The 24,872-nt window shown below is 51.4% G+C and overlaps 1 protein-coding gene across 3 annotated transcripts in view; it reads right to left on the reverse strand.

Annotated features, from left to right (window-relative positions):
- The window catches only part of MXRA7 (matrix remodeling associated 7), a 33,634-nt gene extending 13,352 nt beyond the window's left edge, over positions 1-20,282 (reverse strand). For 2 of the 3 annotated variants that reach the window (XM_023211730.2, XM_023211729.2), the window contains exon 1: positions 19,862-20,281. In XM_023211730.2, the coding sequence (XP_023067498.1) occupies positions 19,862-20,203 (342 nt within the window). In that variant the 5' untranslated portion in view covers positions 20,204-20,281. Of the gene's footprint in view, positions 1-19,861 lie in introns of all 3 variants that reach the window. The other variant, XM_023211728.2, reaches the window with a different exon arrangement.
- Between the last annotated feature and the right edge of the window lie 4,590 nt (positions 20,283-24,872).

The raw sequence follows: 24,872 nt of genomic DNA on the forward strand, positions 1-24,872 counted from the left end.
TGGGATCACAGGTGCAAGCCACCATGCCCAGCCCTGACACTGAGCTCCTGAATCCCTTGAATTTTCTAAGTTACAGGGGTGCTAGGAGCATGTTTTGTTCTAACATTTGGTTTTGATCTCAGTCCCTGGCACAGAGCTCCTAAATCCGCTGGAATTTCCTGGGTGATAGGAGTGTCTTTTGTTCTAATGAGGCGACTCCCGGTGGGCTCCTGGGTGGGCTGATCACCAGAGAGATCAAGCTGCAATGAGAAGCTTGGAACTTTCAGCCCCACCCCTGCCCAGCTTCCTCCAGAGACTGGAGAGGAGGTGGAGATGAGTTAAGAATCAATGACGTCGCCGGGCGCGGTGGCTCAAGCCTGTAATCCCAGCACTTTGGGAGGCCGAGACGGGCGGATCACGAGGTCAGGAGATCGAGACCATCCTGGCTAACACGGTGAAACCCCATCTCTACTAAAAAATACAAAAAGCTAGCCGGGCGAGGTGGCTGGCGCCTGTAGTCCCAGCTACTCGGGAGGCTGAGGCAGGAGAATGGCGTAAACGCGGGAGGCGGAGCTTGCAGTGAGCTGAGATCTGGCCACTGCACTCCAGCCCGAGCGACAGAGCAAGACTCTGTCTCAAAAAAAAAAAAAAAAAAAAAAAGAATCAATGACGCCTATGTGATGAGGCCTCCGTCAACATCCCCATAGGGTTTGAAGAGCCTCCAGGCTGCTGAATGCACTCCCGTGCACGGAGGGTGGCGTACCCCAACTCCATGGGGACAGACGCTCCTGCATTGAGGACCTACTGGACCTCACTCTACTCAGGTGCCTCCACCTGGCTGTTCATCTGTAGCCTTTATCATTTCCTTTCTAATAAACCAGTTAACGTAAGTGTTTCCCTGAGTTCTGTGGGACGCCATAGCAAGTACTGAACTTGAGGAGGGGTTCATGGAACCCCTGAGTTGTAGCCAAGTAGGACCAAAGTGTGAGGAACGAGGGGACCTGATACGTGTGATGGGCCCCCGAAGTGGAGGGCAGTCTGTGGGACTGGAACCTGACCTGTGGGGTCTGCCCTGATTCGGGGGCGTTAGGGTCACGGTTGAAGTGGAGGACACACACTTGGTGTCTGGGTGGCTGGAGAATGCGCTGGTTGTAGGGGAGAGGCTGGCTGCATATTCGGTATCAGAAGTGAAGGGCTCTGTGGAGTGTTATGTGCATGGACAGAAAAACAGTTGGTTTTTCTCATGGTTGATGTCTTTCTTTAATGACTGACAAACAGCCACTGACCTACTCAGGGCAGGGCCCCAGAAATAAGCCCAATATCAAGAATAGACAGGAGGCCAGTTCTCCTATTATGTGCAAGGGACACAAAGATTAAATGATAAACAACAGCAACAATGAGCACAGTCCCTGCCTTATGGAGCTCGTGGTCCAGTAGGAAAGACAAACAAATAATTGCAATCCAGCGCGAGGAGTCCGTGAGCCGGGGCAGATCTGTATCCCCAGAGGACCCGGTATCAGCTGACGTGCCCAAGCCCTCCTGACCAGAGAGCGGCTGGTATACATTTAGATTCTGGGCCAGGCACAGGGGCTCACACCTGTAATCACAGCACTTTGAGAGGCCAAGGGAGGAGGGTTGCTGGGGCCCAATAGGTTGAGGCTGTAGTAAGCAATGGGGGTGCCACTGCACTCCAGCCCGGGCAAGAATGAGACCCTGTCTCACACACACACACACACACACACACACACACACACACACGAAATCGTACTTGACTTTGGAAGTCTGATTTTTTTTTTCTTTTTTGAGATGGAGTTTCGCTCTTGCTGCCCAGGTTGGAGTGCAATGGCGCAATCTTGGCTCACTGCAACCTCCACCTCCCGGGTTCAAGCAATTCTCCAGCCTCAGCCTCCCGAGTAGGTGGGACTACAGGCATGTGCCACCACACTCGGTTAATTTTTGTAGTTTTAGTAGAGATGGGGGTTTCTCCATGTTGGTAAGGCTTGTCTTGAACTCCCGACCTCAGGTGATCTGCCCATCTCGGCCTCCCAAAGTGCTGGGATTACAGGTGTGAGCCACCACGCCCGGCCTGGAAGTCTGATTTTTAAAAAGCTGTGGTCGTGACCCATTGATGGGTCAGGAAAGCAAATGAGAAGGCCTTACTAGTATTGTGGGGGGGCGGGGGGGAAGGGCCACCAAAGTCTTGGTGAAGTTTGAAGTTTTAATAACTTCAGAAGTATAGATAATACAAATGTACAAAAAAATGACATTTGAAAGGTTATTTACATTTAAAATACCTTGATATCTCTTACTCAGATTCTTACAATACCCCCCCAGTGCGATAGATGGCTCTAGTTGGTTTTCAAACTTCGAAAAACCTTTTATCGACTGTTGGTCAGCAATAAGAAAAGATAACACTGGTGATTCCAGCCTCACCATGTTCTAAAGAACAGGATTTGGTGCACATGTGACCTCAAGGGAGGTCAATCAGGCCACTGACCTCAAGGGAGGTCAACTAACCCAGGTAAGGGCTCCTTTACCTGCCTGTCCATCCAGACACTGGCACATGCAGAGAATTAAAATGAAAAATCTAGCACTTGACTGTCAGGAAACTAAGCGGAAAAGAAATTTAAATAAGTAAATATTCAACTGATGTTTTGCAGGTTTGTACATTTAAACGTCTGAAGTTATTAAAACTGCACTAAGACTCTGGGGACACCCCTGTATCCCAGAATGAAACAGAAGACGAGGCCGGGCGCTGTGGGTCACACCTGTAATCCCAGCACTTTGGGAGGCTGAGGTAAGCGGATTGCTTGAGCACAGGAGTTTGAGACCGCCCTGGGCAACATGTCAAAACCTCCTTTCTCTTTTTTTGAGATGGAGTCTTGCTCTGTCGCCCAGCCTGGAGTGTAGTGGTGCAACCTCGGCTCACTGCAAGCTCCGCCTCCCGGGTTCACACCTCAGCCTCCTGAGTAGCTGGGACTACAGGCGCCCACCACCACGCCTGGCTATTTTTTTTGTATTTTTAATAGAGACGGGGCTTCACCGTGTTAGCCAGGATGGTCTCAATCTCCTGACCTTGTGATCTGCCTGCCTTGGCCTCCCAAAGTGCTGGGATTACAGGCGTGAGCCACTGCGCCCGGCCAAAACCTCATTTCTACAAAAAAATTACAAAAATTAGCTGGGCATGGTGGGATGTGCCTGCGGTCCCGGCTGAGGCTGACGTGGGAGGATCACTTGAGCCCAGGAGGTCAAGGCTGCAGTGAGCCGAGATCACACCACTGCACTCCAGCCTAGGTGAAAGAGTGAAAGCCTGTCTCAAACAAAAGAAAACAAAATAACAACACAACAAAAAACTTCTGGTGTAGTTGTGTGACTTTATATACAGGAGGTAATTTAAAATTTCTTTCTTATAGTGACATCTAATAAACAAAAGTTTGAAAACACTGCTGAATTGGCCATTTATTTTGTTTTTTGTCTGTGCAGAAATCCCCTATTCTTTTGGAAGTTGTCCCTTGAATCCTGTGGCCCCAGCCGTGGCAGTCAAACCCTCCTCCTTCCATCTGCTTATCTGGATGGGCAAGGGCATAGGCCCAGGAGCCCAATTTCTGCTTGGGGGACAAGGACCCTCTGGGCCCAGAGCAGTGAGCGGTCTAGAGTGGGCCCGGGTGGAGAGGCTCACTGGAGAGTCCCCTTCCCACCGTGTGCTTGTCCTGAGGCCGTTCCACCCTGCCTGAGAGCCGCTCCATTCCAACTCCCACAGCCCCTGGTCCACCGTGTCCACCGTCCAGTGACACCTCTCCTGTCCACCACTCACCATATGCACCCTTTGCAGGCCAAGAACATCTCAAATTTGCCTGCATCAAATTTCAGCTCCACCGAAGTCAAGGGTTGGATAGCCATGGAACGTTTTTTTTAGAGTGGTTCTCAAACTGCACCCCACGGAGGCATCCCAGAGCCTCACACCTGGGCTTCTACTGGAAACAACATTCTTTTACCTGGGTAACTCGTTAGGCTTTTAGAGAATATACTAATAATAACTGAATGAATTCCAATTATTATTATTGTTATTACTGAGACAGGGTCTTACTATCACCCAGGCTGGGGTTACAGTGATGCAATCTCAGCTCACTGCATCCTCGACTTTCCAGGCTCCGTCAATCCTCCTATCACAGCTTTCCTGGTACCTGGGACTACAGACACAGGCCACGAAGCTTGGCTAATTTGTTTATTTTTGGTATAGATGAAGTTTTGCCATGTTGCCCAGGCTGGTCTTGAACTCCTGGGCCCAAGGGATCCGCCTGCCTCAGCCTCCCTGCTCCCAGCTGTGGTGTTTTACTTTTTAAAAAAATAATGGGGGCCGGGCATGGTGGCTCATGCCTGTAATCCCAGCACTTTGGGAGGCTGAGATGGGTGGATTGCCTGAGGTCAGGAGTTCGAGACCAGCCTGGCCAACACAGTGAGACCCTGTGTCTACTAAAAAATACAGAAAATTAGCTGGGTGTGGTGGCAGGTGCCTGTAATCCCAGCTACTTAGGAAGCTGAGTCAGGAGAATCGCTTGAACCTGGGAGGCGGGGGCTGCAGTGAGCCAAGATCACGCCATTGCATTCCAGCCTGGGCGACAAGAGCGAAACTCCATCTCAAAAACAAAACAAAAAAAACACCAGTTTTAATTTCATTTTGCCCTGATTTTATAAAAGTATGTACACAATAGAAAAGTGAAAGTGCTAACTCCAGTAGTAAGAAGTGCCGGTTTCAGACACAGTGCAATGGAGACAAAGACACAAACCCTTCTGCAAGGGGTGGCTCTTCAGCCTCAGGTGTGTGTGCAACGGGATGGGAAGGGATAAAGCAAAACCTCATGTGAAATACCAGAGCTCCATTGTCTAAGGCTGTGCCCAACGGAGAGCTGGCACTAAGGATTTCACCTTCGTGCCTCCCTCATGGCATGTCTGTCTTTCCTTCCGCTTTGGCACATTCAAGTTTGCAGCTATGTTTTCAGGAATGTGCACGGTGGGGGCCTGGAGGAAAGGAGCTCAGCTGTGTCTGCGGGGAGCAGGAAAGGCCTTAGAGTGGATGAGAAAGTCACGCTGGGTCCAAGATGGGCTTGCCAGGCAGATGCAGAGAGAAGGGCATCTGGGCAGAGTGTACAGCCCATGTAAAGGCATGGAGGCACGGAATACCTCAGCTCTTCCAGCGACTACAGACTTGGGTATGATTGCAGGGTGGGTGTGACGTGGTCGGAAATAGTGTGCAGAGGCTAGGCGTGGTGGCTCATTGCCTGTAATCCCAGCACTTTGGGAGACTAAGGCAGGTGGATCATTTGAGGCCAGGAGTTTGAGACCAGCTTGGCCAACATGGTGAGACCCCCTCTCTACTAAAAAAATACAAAAATTAGCTGGGCGTGGTGGTGCATGCCTGTAATCCCAGCTACTCGGGAGGCTGAGGCAGGAGAATCTCTTTAACCCGGGAGGCGGAGGTTGCAGTAAGCCGAGATTGTGCCACTGCGCTCCAGCCTGGGTGACAGAGCGTGACTCTGTCTCAAAAAGAAAAAAAGGAAGAGGTCAGGTGCGGTGGCTCTTGCCTGTAATCCCAGCACTTTGGGAGGCCGAGGTGGGTGGATCACGAGGTCAGGAGATCGAGACCATCCTGGCTAACACAGTGAAACCCTGTCTCTACTAAAAATACAAAAAGAAAGAAAGAAAAAGGAAACTGCGCAGAAATGCAGGGTCTGCAACCACAGAGATTGTATACGGGACACTAAAGCGTTTGGTTTCATTCTTCAGGAAGCGAGAACCCACCTGAAGCTTTCGAACAGGGACAAACAAGGCTGGGCGTGGTGGCTCACACCTGTAATGCCAGTACTTTGGGAGGCCGAGGTGGGAGGGTCGCTTGAGGCCAGGAGTTTGAGACCGACCTGGGCAATGAAGTGAGACCCCCCCATCTCTACAAAAAGTTAACAAATCAACCAGGGTGGTGGCATGTGCTTGTAGCCCCAGACACTTGGGAGGCTGAAGTGGGAGGATCGCCTGAGTCCAGGAGTTTGAGGCTGCAGTGAGCTCTGATGGTGTTACTGCACTCCAACTGAGTGACAGAGGGAGACCCTGCCTCTAAAAAAATAAATAAAAATAAAAAACAGGTATCAATACAAACTTTTTTAACAAACAAAAAAATAAATAGGGACAAACAGAATGACAGCGCACTTGGGAGACTGAGGTGGGAGGATCGCAATAGGGGCAAGAGAAGAGGCAGGAGGAATTATGAGAAGAGGGTACGGAGCTCAGGGGAGAGATGGTAAAGGCCCAAACTGCGATGCTAAAGGCATCTGGTCTTCAGCTCAGCGTTGAATGAATCAGGAAAGGTGTGGCCGGCCAAAGGCAATCTCTCCAGGGTCTCATGGTCTGAGTTCTTCCCACCATGAGGCAGCTGTGCCATGCTGGGCGCAACCAGGATCATTTCCTGGAGGCGGCAGGAACCCAACAGAGTACGCAGCTGATTCTTCCTGGGATCTTAAAGGAAACGGAACAGAGCAGCTGCTCGAGCGCTGACTCAAACCTCACCCAAGGCCTTCATCACTGCGGAGTTCCTGTGTACGCCCTTGGTCCCAGGAGTGTTCAGGCTACTCGGCTCATGGGCTGAACCATGTTCCACGCCCCAATTCACATGCTGAAGCCTTAGCCCCAACTACCTCTCAGCCTGACTCTACTGGGAAACACGGCCTTTAAAGAGGTGATCAGGTTAGAATGAGGCCATTGGAGTGGGCCTCACCCAAGGACTGCTTCCTTGTAAGAGGAAACTTGCACACACAGAGACACAAGGGTTGTGAGTGCACAGAGGAAAGACCACGTGAGGAGGCAGAGAAGGAGGACAACTGCCAGCCAGGGGGACAGGGCTTAGGAGGACCCAAGCCTGCGGACACCTTGAACTTGGCCCTCCAGTCTGCGGAACTCTGGGAAAAGAAACGTCTGTTGCTGGAGATGCCCAGTCTGTGGCGTTTTGTTGTAGCAGCCCTGGCAAATGAATACATCATGTTTCTGATGAAAGTCAATCAATTTCATGGAAAGAGTGAACTGAGACAGGCAGCTGGTGTCACCCTGGTTGGTTCCCAGGGCAGGCTGGGCTGAGCCCAAGCTCCATCACTTCACTGACCAGAGCCTCAGCATTTCATGACTGAATAGAGACCACGTTTTAATGTCATGTTCTGGGATAATTTTCTAATTCAGCTTTTCCCTCCCATGGAGGAGGTGGAGGCAGGAGGGGGAAGGCAAAGGGGACGTGCCTCCTGACAGCCTCCTCAGTGCCAGGAGCCTAGGACCAGGGTGCCCCGGAGGCCAAGCTGAGGGGCCCGGCCAGGCTGCAGTAGCTGGGAGAGACAGTGAACCAAGCTCATGCCCTGCAGGCTGCACGCTGCCATTTATGGCTGCCCTGGCTGATTCAAACTGATTCAAGCGTGATGCAAAGTGCTGAAGTCGGGAGAGGGAGAGAGGGGAGGTGGGAGGCGAGAGAAGAGAGGGCTGGATAAGAGAAGGGAGGGGGGAGAGAGAGAGAGAGAAACACTAACAGAGAGACAGAGAGTGATAGAGACAGATTTCTGTCTGTGTGTCAGCTGCCCAAGGAGATGGTTCTGCTATGGCGCAGTGCAAACAGGGTCTGTTGTGGCCCTGTGGCCACCAGAGTTGCTGCCTGCTGTGCTGCACCAATCCCACTGGCTAATCCAGAATGACTTTAGAGGACAGTGGCTCCAGGAGGCAGGCCATTCCTAACTCCCAAGAGGGCATCTGTCCCTCTCCTGCCTGCAGCAGACAAGGACGGAAATAACAGGAAGGCGACAATAGGCCTCCCCACCCCAGAATGGGCCAGGCCCAGGGCTGCGTCCAGAGTGCCTGACAATGCTCTCACTCCTTCCAGGAGGACTCCATTAGCCAATCAGCTGCTCATCTTTTGCAATGGGGGCCGGGGGAGCATCAGCTGCAGGGCGAGCAGCAAAGCCCAGCTGGCATCAGCTCCGGGGGCTTGGTGGTGGGCAGGGAGGACAGGCTCCACACCTAGCAAAACAACTCAGCCATCTCCTCTTCCAAACTACAACTCCAGGCTGGGGACATGCAGGCTCCACTCTCTAAATCTATATTTGCAACTGGATGAGACATGTCCCAGGAACTTCTGTCTAGAACCTAGTAACCCAAGTCTCAAACTGACCCCCTCTCACTTGTCCAAATTTTCTTGGCAGCCACAGCATCTCTGACACCTTAACATGGCCTGGGAATGTTGATTCCAACCTGATCTCCTTCCTTTTTTTTGAGATAGAGTTTTGCTCTGTTGCCCAGGCAGGGATGCAATGGTGCGATCTCTGCTCACTGCAACCTCTGCCTCCCAGGTTCAAGAGATTCTCCTGCCTTAGCCTCCCGAGTAGCTGGAATTACAGGTGCACGCCACCACCCCTAGCTAATTTTTATATTTTTAGTAGACGGGGCTTTGCCATATTGGCCAGGCTGGTCTCCAACTCCTGACCTCAAGTGATCCACCTGCCTCGGCCTCCCAAAGTGCTGGGATTACAGGCGTGAGTCACCGCGCCCGGCACTGACTTCCCTTCTATTCTGAATTCTAGAGTCCCCACTTCACTCCAACAGTCTTCTGGCTTCACCCCTTTATTCTCTGTTCTCCTGCTACAACTACTCGATGACTTCATGTGGCACCTACATCTGCTCTCCTCCAATTCATCCTTTTTTGGGAGATGGTCTCATTCTGTATCCCAGGCTGGAGTGCAGTGTTTCAATCATGGCTCACTGCAGCCTCAACCTCCCTGGGCTTAAGCAATCCTCCCCCATCAGCCTCCTAAGTAGCTGGGATCACAGGCGTGTGCCACAGCTCCAGCTAGTTTTCTTATTTTTTGAAGAGATTGGGTCTCACTATGTTGCTCAGGGTGGTCTCAAACTCCTGGGCTCAAGCCATTCTCCTGCCTCAACCTCCCAAAGTGCTGGGATTACAGGCATGAGCCACCACACCCAGCCCTTATTCAGCTTTAAGAACATCTTCAAATGCTAACTTCATAATGCTTTTCCTGCTCAAAACCTATGCCACCTGCCTACATTGCCCAACCTTGTTCAATTTCAATATAATAATCTCTCTTTCTCCAAGTTCTACTTCCAGATTCTCCTGCCATCAGATTGGGTGAGGTCTGGTCTCTCTCCTCCATGGCTAAGAACCAGGGTGCCACTAGGTGGGGGTGGTGGGCTGGGACTCGGGGTGCTCTTTGCACCATGGCCTCAGGAACATGATCTATCCTTCCACATTCACCTCTGCACCCCTCTCCTTCCTCTGTCTGGGCAGGGGTCCCCCAAGGTCACAGGACCTGTTTGGAGGCCTTTTAACTCTACCCTAGGTTTGCAGAGACTGCTGAAAGAAGGAGCGGACAGAGTAAAAGGAGCCTTGACTGCCACCCAGAGCAGCTCTGTTTTTGCTTTATGTCCTGGGCTTCCATGTGACACTGAAGAGGCAAGAAGGGATCCAGTGTTTTATTATTTTTAAATTTATTAACTTTTGAGACGGAGTCTCACTCCGTCACCCAGGCTGGAGTGCAGGCACAATCTAGGCTCACTGCAACCTCTACCTCCTGGGTTCAAGCGATTTTCCTGCCTCAGCCTCCCAAGTAGCTGATTAGTCCCAAGTAGGGATTACAGGCATGTGCCACCACACCTGGCTTTTTGTATTTTTAGTACAGACTGGGTTTTGCCATGTTGGCCAGGCTGATCTCGAACTCCTGACTTCAGGTGATCTGCTCGCCTCAGCCTCCCAAAGTGCTGGGATGACAGGCATGAGCCACCGGACACGGCCAGGATCCAGTGTTTTAGAAAATGTTAGAAAACCACTAACCTAATGTGGCTTCCGCCTAAGGAAAAACACTTGCTGAGGGAACCTGGGATGAACTGCTGGTATCCATCTCTGTTTGCACACTTCCGGCACAGGGAACTCACTACCTTACAGAGCAGTCCTCCCCTCTGAGGCATAACACACAGCTCGAGGGCAAGAACTGCGGGCGGCTGTGCAGAGCACTGGGCTAGAGGCCTGGGCAGGGAGAGAAACAAGATGCCTTCCTGCTGCCCCAGGTGGGAGACAAAGAGACAGGCCCTGCCTCTAGGCACGAGCCCACAGCGATTTCCGTTCTTTCTTTTTGTGGCATTGCGGTGTATTTATTCAACAGGTGCCTAGTGCGTGCGGGCCTGTTGCAGGAGCTGGGAAGTGGCAGGCAAGGGCCCTGCTCTCCGGAGCAGACGTTCCACTGTGGCAGACAAGGCGCACTGAAATAAAAGATGACCTCAGACCGGATGAAGGGCTATGAAGAAAGCCAAACGGGACGATGCATTGGAGGGAGAGTGGGCGGTGGGGGGGGGGGGGGGGGGGGGGGGGCGGGGTACTTTACATCTGCTCACTGGGGCAAGGACTCAGAGCGGAGAGAGGTGAGGACTGACTGCGTGGAGGCTCAGGCAGGCAGGGGTGTGCTGGGCAGGGTCCTGACGTGGATGCAGGGCTGGCAGGTCTAAGCACTAGAAAGGAATCTGTGGCCGCAGAGGGCGGGGAGTAGAGGCCGAGTAGGCAGGGTGCTCCTGGGCCTGGGGCTGTGGGAAGTTTGGAATTGCATGTGGAGGGCTGTGAGCAGGGGCTGTTGGGGATGCTGTCTGTGCTAGGAAGGTCATGCTGGTTGCTGGGAGAGCCTGGCAGGGGTGGGGAGGATGGGAAACGGGGAGGATGGGAAACAGGGAGACCAGTGAGGAGGTCACCGAACAGCCACGGAAGCAGGAGCCAGAAAGATGGGAGGAGGGAGGGCTGCTCTCGGGACACACTCTGGAGGGAGGTGACCAGAATTGCAGACAGCAGGTCTTCAGGGCGAGAGGGAGGCATGACGACAAGGACGAGCCTGGGCTTTTGGTCTGAGCAGCTGAGCGTTGGGGGTGGATCCGGGATGAGATGAGGAATGCCAGGTGGGGGCAGCAGAAATGAGGCACTGGTCAGCGTGCTGGGCTGAGGTGCACATAGACAAGCCAGGGGCCAGGGAGCTCAGGGAGGCGAGAGCTGGGCGTAGAGATGTGGGTACCATCAGCTATTGATCAGAAGGATGGGGCGGCAGGTGTGTTCTGGAAGGCAGCAAGGCGGGCCTGGTCCAGGAGTCCTGCAGTTGATACTATGGGTGTGAGCTCTTCTAGCAGGGCAAAGAGCAGAGGGAGTGTGCTGGGGAAGCAGCTGACAAGGAGGGAGTATGTTGCGGGTGGGGGTGTCTGGGGAGAGACTGGATCACTGTTCCTGCAAGGAGCATGACCCCATCTGGGCTCCCACCCCCGCCTAGGGCCGACCGCTGTGTTCCAATGTCCAGACCAAAAGCGTCGTCCTGCATTCCAACCTCACATCCCAATCAAGGGCACATTCACAAGCCCTGAACAAACTCTCTTGCTCAGATGACTGGAGCATGCCAGATTCAATCCTATCAGATTAACAGTTTTTGGCAAGTTCCTACAAAGAGGATTTAGAGGACATCAAAAGCTTCATTTAAAAAACAAAAAAGGAAAATAACAACAACAACGAAACACTCCTGGGCAGCAATCTGTACTCTCTGCCACAACCCCTGTCAGGGAATACCAGGTCCAACTCTAGGCGCTACATTTTGGGATAGAGAAAATAGATGACAGAGAAGAAAACTAAGAGATGAATAAAATCCGATGGAAAAGGGTTGGAGAAAATGGCATAATTTTATTGGGGAAAACCAGGTTGAACAATTTTGACCACGACCAGCTTTAAATATAGTAACAGAAGATAAGGGTTGGGCACAGCAGTTCACATCTGTAATCCCAGAGCCTCAGGAGGCCGAGGCAGGAGGCTGGACTGAGGCCAGAAGTTTGAGACCAGGCCTGGGCAATATAGCAAGACACCATCTCTACAAAAAGTTAAAAAATTAGCTGGGTGTGGTGGTGTGCACCTGCAGTCCCAGCTACTCAGGAGGCTGAGGCATGAGGACCCCTTGAGCCCAAGAGGTCAAGGCTGCAGTAAGCTATGATTGTGCCAATGCACCCCAGCCTGGTTCTCCAAATAAACAAATAAAAGAAGAAGGCCGGGCGCGGTGGCTCAAGCCTGTAATCCCAGCACTTTGGGAGGCCGAGACGGGTGGATCACGAGGTCAGGAGATCGAGACCATCCTGGCTAACACGGTGAAACCCCGTCTCTACTAAAAATACAAAAAAACTAGCCGGGCGAGGTGGCGGGCCCCTGTAGTCCCAGCTACTTGGGAGGCTGAGGCAGGAGAATGGCGTAAACCCGGGAGGCGGAGCTTGCAGTGAGCTGAGATCCGGCCACTGCACTCCAGCCCTGGCGACAGAGCAAAACTCCGTCTCAAAAAACAAAAACAAAAAAAAAAGAAGAAGAAGAAAAAGAAGAAGAAGGCAGGTGGTCAGTTTTTAAAATCTCTTGAGGGTGCAGTGGCTCACGCCTGTAATCCCAGTACTTTGGGAGGCCAAGGCAAGTGCATCACTTGAGGGCAGGAGTTTGAAGCCAGCCTGGCCTGTAACCCGCGAAACCTTGTCTCTACTAAAAATACAAACATTAGCTGGACGTGGTGGTAGGCGCCTGTAATCCCAGCTACTTGGGAGCCTGAGGCAGGAGAATAGCTGGAACCTGGGAGGGGTAGGTTGCAGTGAGCTGAGACTGTGCCACTGCACTCCAGCCAGGGTGACAGAGCGAGAGTCCCTCTTAAAACACACACACACACACACACACACACACACACACATCTTGAGGAGCCCTCACCATAGGAAGAACTTCATGAAAGGCTAATGGCTGATTTGACTATGGAGTAGGGTTTGCTACTCCATAGTAGATCTCCAGCAGAACACCACTGGGCTGGTGGCATTTTCTCCTCTTAAGGTGGGAGGACGGCTTGAGCCCAGGAGGTGGAGGCTGCAGTGAGCTGAGATTGCACCATGGCACTGCAGCCTGGGTGACAGAACCAGACCTTGTTTCAAAACAGCGAGATTTATCTCAGACTCTGAGTCCTCAGCAAATAAGAATCAGGCCAGGAGAAAAACGATTAATACCAAGGTCATCACACAAGAAGGCGCTTGCTGAGAATCTGCCAGGGTTGTCTCACCCAGACGTCAGGTTGGTCAGCGGGTTATAAATGTGTGCAAGGAGTTCTCACTTGAAACCATTAAATACACACATACACAGGCCACAAAACTGGAGCTGAAGGGTTGAGCGCAGTGGCTCGCACCTGTAATCCCAGCACTTTGGGAGGCAGCGGTTGGCAGACTGCTTGAGCTCAGCACTTTGAGACCAACCTGGGCAACATGGGGAAACCCCATCTCTACAAAAAATACAAAATTTATCCAGGCATAGTGGTGCGTGCCTGTGGTCCCAGCTACTCGGGAGGCTGAGGTAGGAGGATGGCTTGAGCCTAGCAGGCAGAGGTTGCAGTGAACTGAGACTGTGCCACTGCACTCTAGCCTGGGCGACAGAGTGAGAACCTGTTTTTTTTTTTTTTTTAAAGCCAGTTAACTTTAGCAGTAGGGGGTTGTATATCAAGTTTAGTGACACTAATGTTAACAAATTCTGATAACCCAACACCATTGGACCAGTCGAGGCCCTAGGTCAAAAAAAAAAAAAAGAGAATACATTGAAAAAAACAAAAAACTGGAGCTAATACCTGGAAAGTGGACAGTCACTTCTGTAAGTCCTATGGCAATTCAGAGGCAACATTTGAAGATAAACAAGTTCCATGAGTCCTGCAATGGGTTTTCTCTGAGTCATTAAATCTCATGTAGCCATTTTTTAGCCAATGTAACCCTGTCCAGAAAACAGCATCACAGCCGGGCGTGGTGGTGGCCACCTGTAATCCCAGCTACTCAGGAGGCTGAGGCAAGCAGGAGAATCACTTGAACCCAGGAGGCGGAGGTTGCAGTGAGCTGAGATTGTGCCACTGCACTCCAGCCTGGGCGACAGAGGGAGACTCTGTCTCCAAAAAAAAGAAAAAAAGAAACCGAAAACAGCATCGCTTCTACCGCCCCGCAGTGAGGCATACAATGACTAGAATGACTGCTGCAGCACCCTCCAGCTTCCTTTTCAGCTTTTTCTTTTTTTTCAGACAGGGTCTTGCTACCCAGACTGGAGTGCAGTGGTGCTTTCAGAGCTCACTGCAGCCTCTACCTCCATAACTCAAGTGATCCTCCTGCCTTGGCCTCCCAAAGTGCTACTGTGCTTGGCCGTTTCCAGTCTTTTGACCAAGCAACAAGCAATAAGAATGCCGAAAACAGGGCTGGGCGTGATGACTCATGCCTGTAATTCCAGCACTTTGGGAGGCCGAAGCAGGAGGATCATTTGAGGCCAGGAGTTCAAGACCAGCCTGGCCAACATGGTAAAACCTCATCTCTACTAAAAACACAAAAATTAGCCAAACATAGTGGTGCACGCCTGTAATCCCAGCTACTCGGGAGGCTGAGGCAGGAATATTGCCGGAACCCGGGAGGTGGAGGTTGCAGTGAACTGAGATTGCGCCACTGCACTCCTGGGTGACAAGAGCAAAACTCCATTTCAAAAACAAAAAAAGAATGCTGGAAAGAGCTTTGCATGAGGCCCCCTTAGAGAAGGGGCTTCTGAACCTGATCTCCTCGTCCTGTTCCATACATCTGTCCCTAACAGTGGCAAGCCTAGTGTGGCCAAATGCAGGTTGTTTCAGAAATACTCCTAACCATCAGGCATCTGGCATTTCTCCGGAAGGCTGTCCACCAGAGGCCCAGGCTGGTCTCCCTCCTCCCACACTGTGGTTTGGACTGACTGGGAAAGAGCAGGGCTACAAAACAGAAACTGTTTGCATGCTCACCATTTCATTTCTAGCTTTCCAAAGCTAGGCGGCTTTTTTTCTCAAGACATATTCTTTAAAAACGTACTCCTTGCTAAGCAGAAAATTCTAGCTGACATGAGTCTGTAACCAAGACTCTTTCTCTCTGAAAGAACAAAGTTTAGCTACTAGGAAAGCCCCTGGACTTCTTTCGTATGTGGGAAAAAATTAAGTTATTTTTTTATATAACTTTACAAAAAAATACCCACTGGAACTACTGGATATAGAAGTCCACTGACAGCCCTCCAAGGCATCTTCTATTCAGCTGCTCTATATCATTATAATTATTGTGAATGCAATATTTTACGTTCTACCTTTTTACTTATTTCATACTAATTTGCTAATGAATCCAATGTGCTAATTAATGAACATTTGGATTATTTCTAGTTTTTTCCCCAGTAAGTCACTGGGCCTGTTCTGGACTAAGTATTTGTGTCCCCTGCAAATCCATCTGTTGAAGCGTTAACCCCCAGTGTGATGGTGTTTGGAGGTGGGGGCCTTTGGGAGGTGAGATTTAGATGAGGTCACGATGGTGGCGCCCCTACGATGCTATGAGGGTCCTGATAAGAAGAGGAAGAGACATTCCTCTCTCTGGCAGGCGAAAGTACAGCAAGAAGGTGGCTGTCTGCAAGTCAAAAAGAGAGCCCTCACCAAAACCAGAATCTGCCAATACCTCATCTTGGACTTCCCAGCCTCCAAAAGTGTAGGAAATAATGCCTGTTGTTTAAGCAACCCAGTCTGTGGTATTTTGATATATCAGCCTAAGCTGCTTAAAGACAAGGACCTAAAGTGATATAAACAACTGGCAAATATCTGCTTGGCCCTCCACTACTTGGCTTCTGAGATTTTGCTAAGAGAACAGAAAGTAGGACCACATTGCCATCACAAAGGCCCACACTGCCATCACAAAAGCAAGACAGATGATGGGAAAGTTCACCTGCTCCTGGGTCGTTCTGGGAAGGCTGGGGTCTCTGCAGCTTCCAGAGCCCACACCTATGGTGAACAGGTTGGTGAGGGCAGAGGGCACAGGTGGACCTGACAGCAGGATGACTTCAGGGGACCAGGGCCAAGTCACATGGTGAAGACAGACAGATGCAGGCTGTGCTACCCACTCAGACCACCACCACCAGAGTGGCTGAAAAACCAACCCCTTTCCCAAGAAATTTCCCACTGGGCTTCTTTGTTTCAACATTCTCTTTTGAAAAATTCCAAACCTACAGAAAAGTTGAAAGAATAATACAATGAACACCATACACCCTTCACCTAGATTCACCAATTGTTAACATTTTGCCATCTTTGCATTCTCGCTCTCTCCATACACACCCACACTGTGTGTGTGAGTGTGCCTGTAACTATTTGAATCATGACATGCCATCCCAAAATGTTTCAGCATGCATCTTCCTAAGGATAAGGACATTGTTTACACAGCCATCTGCCGGTATTGTACACAAAAAATTCAGCGTTGATTCAATAAGCTTACCTAACACACCCATTCATTTAAAAAATGTCTCAATTATCTCCACTATGTCTTTTATAGCTCCCTACTCCCATCCCTGATCGAGAATCCAATCAAGGATCAAGATTGTATTTATATGTCATATTGCTTTAATCTCCTAAATCCTAATTAAATCTAGAAGGGTCTGTGCATGACACACTGCCTTGCAGGAAGCCCCTACTCTGGCCTTTTTTTTTTTTTTTTTGAGACAGAGTCTCGCTCTGTTGCCCAGGCTGGAGTGCAATGGCACGATCTTGGCTCAACTGCAACCTCAGCCTCCTGGGTTCAAGCGATTCTCCTGCCTCAGCTTCCTGAGTAGCTGGGATTACAGGCGCCTGCCACCATGCCTGGCTAACTTCTGTATTTTTAGTAGAGACAGGGTTTTGCCATGTTGGTCAGGCTGGTCTTGAACTCCTGACCTCAGGTGATCCTCCCGCCTCAGCCTCCCAGAATGTTGGGATTATGGGCTTCAGCCATCGCGCCTGGGCTCTAGTCTGTCTTTGAGCAGAGCTAGGCCCCAAGTGCCGAGATACTTGAGTCCTGGCACAGATAAGAGATTTAACTCTAGTGCTATTCAAATGACCCTTGATGCTTTGCCAATGACCACTGTTTGGGAATCCGACCATCCAGCCTTGCTCGAATCCACAACTCCATTAGGTAAGAGGCCTGGCAATCCTAAAACCCCAACCTACACAGGAGCACCAAGAAAGCCCTGAGTCCTGGGCGGAAAAGAGGCCAGCTCTTGTTCTTGACTTCATTGGCTCATGATTCTTTGTGTGAACAGGACTTGCGTGTAATGCTTCCTCACAGCCCACCCTGCGCTAATCCTTAGGAGAGAAAAAAAAAGAGGTTCTAGCAGTATCTTTCTGCTTCTCCTCGGCCTCCCTGCCCTGGCCTGTGCTGCCCTGGGGAGGCTGCAGTGATCTCATCCCCATTTCTTTGGTCCATTTTCAGGGTCTCAGCCTACAGTGGCCCCTCCCCACTACTTTGTTCTTGGCCAAAGAGGGCACCGTGCACCTAGGGGACGCTCCTGAGTGATCCCCAACAGCAGCTGAAGGCTGCTTCCCGGGGTGAGAGATCCTCTCAGTAATCAGCTTTGTAGTCGGTGGCAGCAGCTGCCCCAGCCAGCCCAGGCATCCTTGGGAAGGGAGAGGACTGGATTAGAAAGGAAGCAGTTAATGGAAAATGAAGAGGGAGGGGAGAGGTGAGTTACACGCTGCTCCCCAGGGCAGTGCCTTCCGAGCTAACAGCAGGTGGCGTTACCCTCCTCCCTCGCTGTTGGTGGGGTTCGCTTAGGGAGGGAGGGAGGAAGGAGGGTGGCAGAGGGCATTGCCCCACTTCCCAACCCCGATTTGAGTTGTCTTCCCCAGGGGGCCTTTTTCCCGATCTGTCCTCCAAGCCCCAGCAGTGTGATCATCAGAAGAAAGCACTGGAAGCTCTTGGAAATGCTGGAGTCCACTTCAGGACAATTTCTTTTCCTTTCTTTTTTTTTTTACTTGTCATTGACTTGAAGCTCATTAGGACAATTTCTAAGCAGCTTCTTAAGTAATGCCAGCACTGGGAGTGGGTGCGATGACACAGTATCTGTGTCCCCACAGCACCTGGCTTAATGTTTGCAGGCAGGAGTTTGGGGGGAGCTTTGGCCAGCTCAGGCAGGCCTGGGGACTGGAGCCCAAAGGGGAAGGATACTAACTTCAATTGAATTCTCCTGCTGGGTGGGTTCCCTCTGGAGGGGGCTTTACCGGGAGGACAAACACAAGCCTCAGGTCATCCTCACTGGTACCTATGTCATGGGGGCTGGCTGGCATGTGAACCCCCGTACTGCCTTGTCCTTCAGAGCACCCATTCAGCCTCAGAGGACGTGCATTCGCCCAGACAGAGGAATATTATGCGAGGGGCCCTATTTAAACACCAATGAACCTATTCCTTTAGGTATCATGTGCTGAGAGCCAAAAGCCTTGTAAAAAGTTCTTTAAGCGTCGTGCCCCACAGGATTGAGATAAGACAGGGTGCTGCTAAAGTACATTTTGCACTTCAGTCCAGAGCCTGGTGTGGGTGATAAGGGGACAGCCCTGTAAGGCCAGGGCTAACTGACTGAGGGTACATGACGGCTCCAGAACTGTCTAAAGGCCCCTCCTGCTCCCGCGAGACCTCGATGGAGGCAGGAATCCCAAATATGGGAGCAAACACAACAGGTCAGCACATGTCCAAACCGCCCCCCTCCACCATCACCCCATGAGGTCTGCAAGCCCACCTCAAGCAAGAACGGCAGGGCCTACCCCCCACCCCCCAACCCATTAAACGGGCTGGTTAGAATCCTCTCTAATGACACAATTAGTCACCCGCTTGTCAAGCAAAGCGCCTGCTCAGATCGGGTCTGGCGCACTTACTCAGCAAAGAGAAATGCCTCTGAGCACAGCCTGGCTGCCTCCTCCTCCCCCTAAGGGCTTCTCTCCAGGGTAAACCATTGTGTCCAGCACAGGACAGAGTGGGCACGTGGGCACGCAGGCACGCAGACAGCGCGCATCCCGGCTCTCCTCCCTTCCAAGAAAAGGAGCTCAGGGGTAAGAACAAGGGATTACAATCCGACTGGAGACCATGGCGGTGGCCTGGACCAGCCAAGCGTGGTGAACTCCTGGGAACATGAGCACACAGGTTTCCAGTCTAGAGTGTAGGGGCTAGGATGAGTGGATGAGGGAAATCCGATTCCTCTCCTGATATCCACAGGCAGGACAGAGTGGCCAGGGCCGAGCTGACGGACAGCATGGTGGGAGGCCTGGGGCAGAGGCAGGGAGGGCCGCTTTGGGGTGCTCACTGGTGCTCCAGGAGGGCTTTATCCTGCATCTTCACTCCAGGCCCAGCTTACCTACAACCCGGGGGCGTGGGGGTAGGAGGGTGTTAGGAGATGTGTAGCTTAAAATGACAATAAAAAGAACTGCTGGGCTCGGGTGCCTTTTCTTTCAGTCTCAGCCTAAGGGCTTCACAAAACACCACAGCACTGACTCTGAAATCTTGACTTCAAATTGACTGAAAAAGAAAAGCCAGCTTTCCTCCCTCTCCCCCCGAAAGTACTACTTTTTATTTAAACATCAAGATAACTCTCAGGGCAGGCCTTGAAATAAGCCATAGGCACGTGGATTTGGGAACCGGTGGGCGGGAGGGGTCAGAGGTGGGTGTGGAGCAAAATTCCAAGTCCCGGTCGCGAGGCCTGGGAGCCAGCAGCTGCGGAGCACACCCTGGGCTGGGAGAGGCCGAGGTGAGGGGAGAGCAAAACACCTCCAAACAAACTCCTTCGGGGTCGCCCCTCGCCACACTTTCTGGGGGAGGGCGGCGACTTTGCAGGGCTGCGGCTCAGCATGGCGGGACCTGCATTTCCTGCGGGCCGAGGGTTCTGCGCTTCCCGGGGGCAGCCTGGACTGGAGGCTGCGGTCCCGCTCCCTGGCTCGGCGGGGAACGGCAGCGGCGGCTGGAGCCCCGGGGGTGGGGAGAGGGCCTCGGGGGCCCTGGTGCGTACCTGCCTCGCCTCCGCCGCCTGCTCCTCCGCCTCAGCTGGCGCCGCCGCGGGATCCCCTGGTCCTTCCGGCTCCCCCGGTCCCGCAGGCTCCTCGGGCTCCCCCGGCCCCGCGGGCTCCCCAGGCTCCTCCGGCCCCGCGGGCGCGGCCGCCGGCTCGGGGGCGCAGGGGCGGGACGGCGCCGGGGCCCTGGTGGCCTCGGCCGGGGGCGCGGGTTCCGGGGGCGTGCAGGCAGGCTCCGGGCTCGCGGCCGCCCCACGTCGCACCAGCAGCCAGGCGAGCAGAAGGGCCAGCGCGGTGGCCAGCGCAGGCAGCGCGGCCAGCAGCTCGGCCGGCGCCTCCATTGCGCCGCGGCCGCCGAGTGCCGGCCCGCTGGGACCCCGAGGGAGCTCGCCGCGCCCCGTCGCCGCGCCCCGCCCCGGGGCGGAGCCCCCGTCGCCCGCGCCCAGCCCCCGGCATCCTCCGGCCCCCGGTGGTGACGCACAGGCTATAAGCAGTGGTGTAGGGGGGGCAGAGCCCTGATCCCCTGGGAGGCACAGGAGGGCCAACCCCTGCCCAGCCTGGGCAGCCTTGACGCTTTGGGGCACATTTAACTCAGCTTCAATTTGAAATACTGTATAATGTGCCCTGAGGTTGTCATCTTTGGCCTTGGTACAGCAGTTCGTCTTAGAGCATTTTGGAAATATCAGTGCTAGTTGGGGAATGCAGAGAGACAAGCAAACCCGGGAAGATTCGTGGAAACAGCAGCCTGGATTGCCTTGTAAAACAATGAAAAGCCGGATTACGTTTAGCCACTGCCGTTTTTATAGGCATGTCAGGAGTTGCTTTTAATCCTTAGGGTTGCCTTAATGCACTTTCACAGAGGACATCTCCAGATCCCGGCCAGTGAATGCTTCCTTCGGCGCTGAGGCCAGCAGTCTTCAACACAGGCCTCCCTGTAACATAACATGGCTCCCCCGCCCCTAGACCTGAAATTCAGCTGCAGGTCCTTGGTCAACACTATTCCTCCTACCGGACTTTCTTCTTTGCACAATTCCAGAATGCATGCAGGGTGGGAGGGTGCAGTGAAGGAAATGAAGGCTATTGTTTTTGTTTCTCTAGATCCTCCCAGGCCTCTGTTGCTGAACAGTGGATTTTGAGATAAACACGTTGTAACCAAAAACATATTTTCTTACCACGCCCCACCCACTCTTTAGTTATTTTAAATAAACACAAGACGAGCATGTCAGGTATCATGCCAAACATAAGGCCTAATGTTAAAACACGGTTCCAGTTTTTGCTGAGGATGCATTTAATACTTTTTTGGGAAAATTACAGTGCCTGAGCTGATCTGTGATATAAGCCAGGATGTTAGATGAAGTGCTTCTTTTTAAATGAAGATATACAAACAAGACCCCCCAGCAACAGGGAGAGCTGAATTCTGCTGCACTGCATGATATTAAAAGGGCCATGCATTTCCTTTTAGTGGTGGTTGATGAAAAGAGCCCCAAACTATAAAATGTGAAATAGGCTTTATTTATGGGCAACTAGCTTTTGACCACTGTGGAACTTCCAGTCAGTGTATGGGCCTTACTATTTTTTCCTTTTCTTTTTTTGAGATGGAATCTTACTCTGTTGCCCAGGCTGGAGTGCAGTGGCGCTATCTTGGCTCATTGCAACCTCCGCCTCCCGGGTTCGAGCGATACTCCTGCCTGAGTAGCTGGGATTACAGGTGCATACCACCACGCCCGGCTACTTTTTTTCTATTTTTAGTAGACAGGGTTTCACCATGTTGGTCCAATTGGTTTCGAACTCCTGACCTCAGGCAATCCGCCCACCTCAGCCTCCCAAAATGCTGGGATTACAGGCATGAGATTTCATGCCCAGCTGACCTTTCTTTCTTTCTTTCCTTTTTTTTTTTTAAAGAAACAGGGTCTTTTTTTTTTTCTTTTTTTTTAAAGAGACAGGGTCTCACTATGTTGCTCAGGCTGGAGTGCAGTGGCTAGCCACAGGCATGATCATAGCTTTCTGCAGCCTCGAAATCCTGGGCTCAAGTGATACTCCGGCCTCAGCCTCTTGGGCAGCTGGGATTACAGGTGTGCATCTATGCTTCTGGCCCAGGGTCTTAATTTTGTGCCCCATTCTTTGTTTTAAAGTATAAATACATTTTTAAAGAGTCCTGTTCTGCTGACAAAGTACATTCTATTGACTTTCAAATGAGTAAGAAAGAAAATAAGGACAAAACAATGCCAAAAACACAACTCCAAATCATGTTGCTTTATTTAAAATGATGAACAAGTTTCACCCAAGTGAAAGTTAAAAATACCAACCCAATGACATATCCACAGGCATTTCATGGCAGACCCCCTGGCTAGATGGACACAGGACAGTGTTCTGAAAACTCCAGGAGGCACGAGTGCGCAGAAGACAGTCCCAGTTCTTCTGTAGCATCCGGTCACCTTGGAGACAGCTGGCCAGGGCTAGCTCTCCTTCCAGGAGGTTCACTGGGGCTTAGATGAATTTTTTTTTTTTCTTTAAAGACAGAGTCTCACTCTGTTGCCCAGGCTGGAGTGCAGTGGTGTGATCTCAGCTCACTGCAACCTCTGCCTCCCAGGTTCAAGTGATTCTCCCGCCTCAGCCAACCGAGTAGCTGGGACTACAGGCACATGCCACCACGCCTGGCTAATTTTTGTATTTTTAGTAGAGACGAGTTTTCCCCATGTTGGCCTGGCTGGTCTTGAACTCCTGACCTCAAGTGATCCACCCGCCATGGCCTCCCAGAGTGCTGGGATTACAGGGGCGAGCTACTGCACCTGACCAAAATTTCTAAACTAACAATGAAAGTTGAGAGCCACCGCCTGGGGGCACAAGTTCATCTAGTTTTGCTGTATAGGATGTCACATCTTGACACAAGCTAGTGGGAGGGGAGTGTGGAAGCCGCCGCCAGACTCCACTTCAAATCTACCAGCAATATCAGTACACACATCAAAAACAAGTTACTTGTGGAAATACTAAAGACAATCTAAAGAACCTACAGCTGGGGCATCCTTATACGCCTACCTCCTACACAGCATTTTTTACATTTACTGCAAAAATTCTGTTCCATCCCATACTCATTTAAAGTCCTAAATCCAAGGCTGAGTCTCTAATAAGTTTGTAAAGCACTTGCACCAGCAACTTTTCCACAGATCCTTAGTTTTGCTACTTTATGAAGAAGCCGTTACTACCTTAAGTATACAGCGGTGTTAATTACGCTCTTTCATGCAGAGCCGGTACACCTGCATTTAAGAAGGTCTGCACTTCCTTCTACCTGCCCTCACCAGCGGCCGTATGAACAGCTGCACATTCACTGTCCATTAAGCTTGTCAGGGACCTGGGCTTGTCACATCTCCAGCACCTCAAGAGCAGTGCCTGGCCCTCAAACATCTATTGAACACTTGAATTATTAAGACATGGACAGCTGCAAGAAGACAGCAAAATGTGAATAATGTTCCTCTTTTCAGTGGCTCTCCCCTCAAGGATGTCACCCTAAACATCCCAGTACCACTAACTGCAGAGGCACGTACATGTGTACAGCATGGATTCTTCCAGCTGATGGTGAAGCCTCATCCCCAAAGACCCAGGGTCCTCCTGATGTTCTCAGTCCCCAACTCATGTCTCTGCCACCCTGGTCCTTCCATCAGAAGTTAACAGTCCAAGATCCCTTCTTCTAGGACCCAGCTCTTCGGTTTTAAGATCTGCTGTCACCTTGGAGAATCATCCCTGAAAATAATCTGACATTATCTCCTGCACTTTACTGTTGTTGGCACCATTCAATGGAGTCACTCACGCCGGATGGGAAGAAGAGTTAACTTCTGAACAAGTGGTCTCCGGGTACCCACTCTTCCTACTCTACCCTGGCCACCTGCCACCACGCCACTCCTTTCTCACACACGGTTTCCCCACCTTGCCCCTGCTGTGCTTACATAACAGAGAGCCTGGCTAGCCCACAGTGACAGTAAGCAGGGTTGGGGGTAGGGCTGCTGAGTTCCTGGCCTGGCAGGAATAAACAAAGCATGTCCCAGGAGCACATAATCTGCACTATCCAGACACCGTACTCTCCAGAGCTGACTTGGGCCTATCAGGTATGTTATTCCCCTCATTTCTGGAATACTGTTACCAAACAGGAATCACCTTTAGCATCTGGAGAAGGAAAACCGGGTGGCTAATCTTTATTTTCTAGATTATTTTTTTGAGAGATGGGATCTCACCATGTTGCCCAGACTGGTCTTGAACTCCCGGACTCAAGCGATCCCCCTGCCTCAGCTTCCCAAAGTGTTGGGATTACAGGCGTGAGCCACTGCACCTGGCCTGGGTGGCTAATTTTTAAAATTCAAAATTTCTGCTCTACTATCCAGACCACTGGCAACGTGTCCTACCACGCCCCCTGGTGGCAAAGAGCCTTTTTGGGCTTTTTTTAAAATTTTAAACTGAAGTTTAGAGGAGTGGTTGATAGAAAATTGAGAGGAAGGTAAGGAAAAAGGGCAAATGTGGCAGCACAGGAGCAATACTGGGAAAAAGAAAAAAGCTTTTTGTAGATGGCAAGAAAAGTCTTTTTAAAAAGCAGGAGGAGCAACACCACTCAGGTATTACTACCAAGAAATTATACATTCAGAGTTTGACTTTATACCCAAACACATCCTGTGCCCACCACGGAACCAAGGGAGCTGTGGGCGTGAGGGTAAGGCGGGAGAGCAGCCCCCATGGCAGGCAGGCAGCACAGTTCTACCTACCCAGCCACACACTGGGTTTGGCATTTTAGGATGCAAAAAATTGAACTAAGACAAAAATAGAGAACGAGCCTCCTAAAGCCACATGACCTAATGTCCGGAAATGAGTCTGTTAATAACAGTGGGCAGAGACCTGTATTTTCCTGGTTACACCTGTTTCTAGTGGCTATTTTAAGAAGCAACAGCACACAATTCTAACGCATCCACACACAGCCTCCCTGCCTGTGAACACTGCAGTGAGAGCTCCTTCCCACCTGCCTGCCAA

The sequence above is a fragment of the Piliocolobus tephrosceles genome, chromosome 16, assembly GCF_002776525.5.
Source record: "Piliocolobus tephrosceles isolate RC106 chromosome 16, ASM277652v3, whole genome shotgun sequence".
In the NCBI taxonomy this organism is placed as follows: Eukaryota; Metazoa; Chordata; class Mammalia; order Primates; family Cercopithecidae; genus Piliocolobus; species Piliocolobus tephrosceles.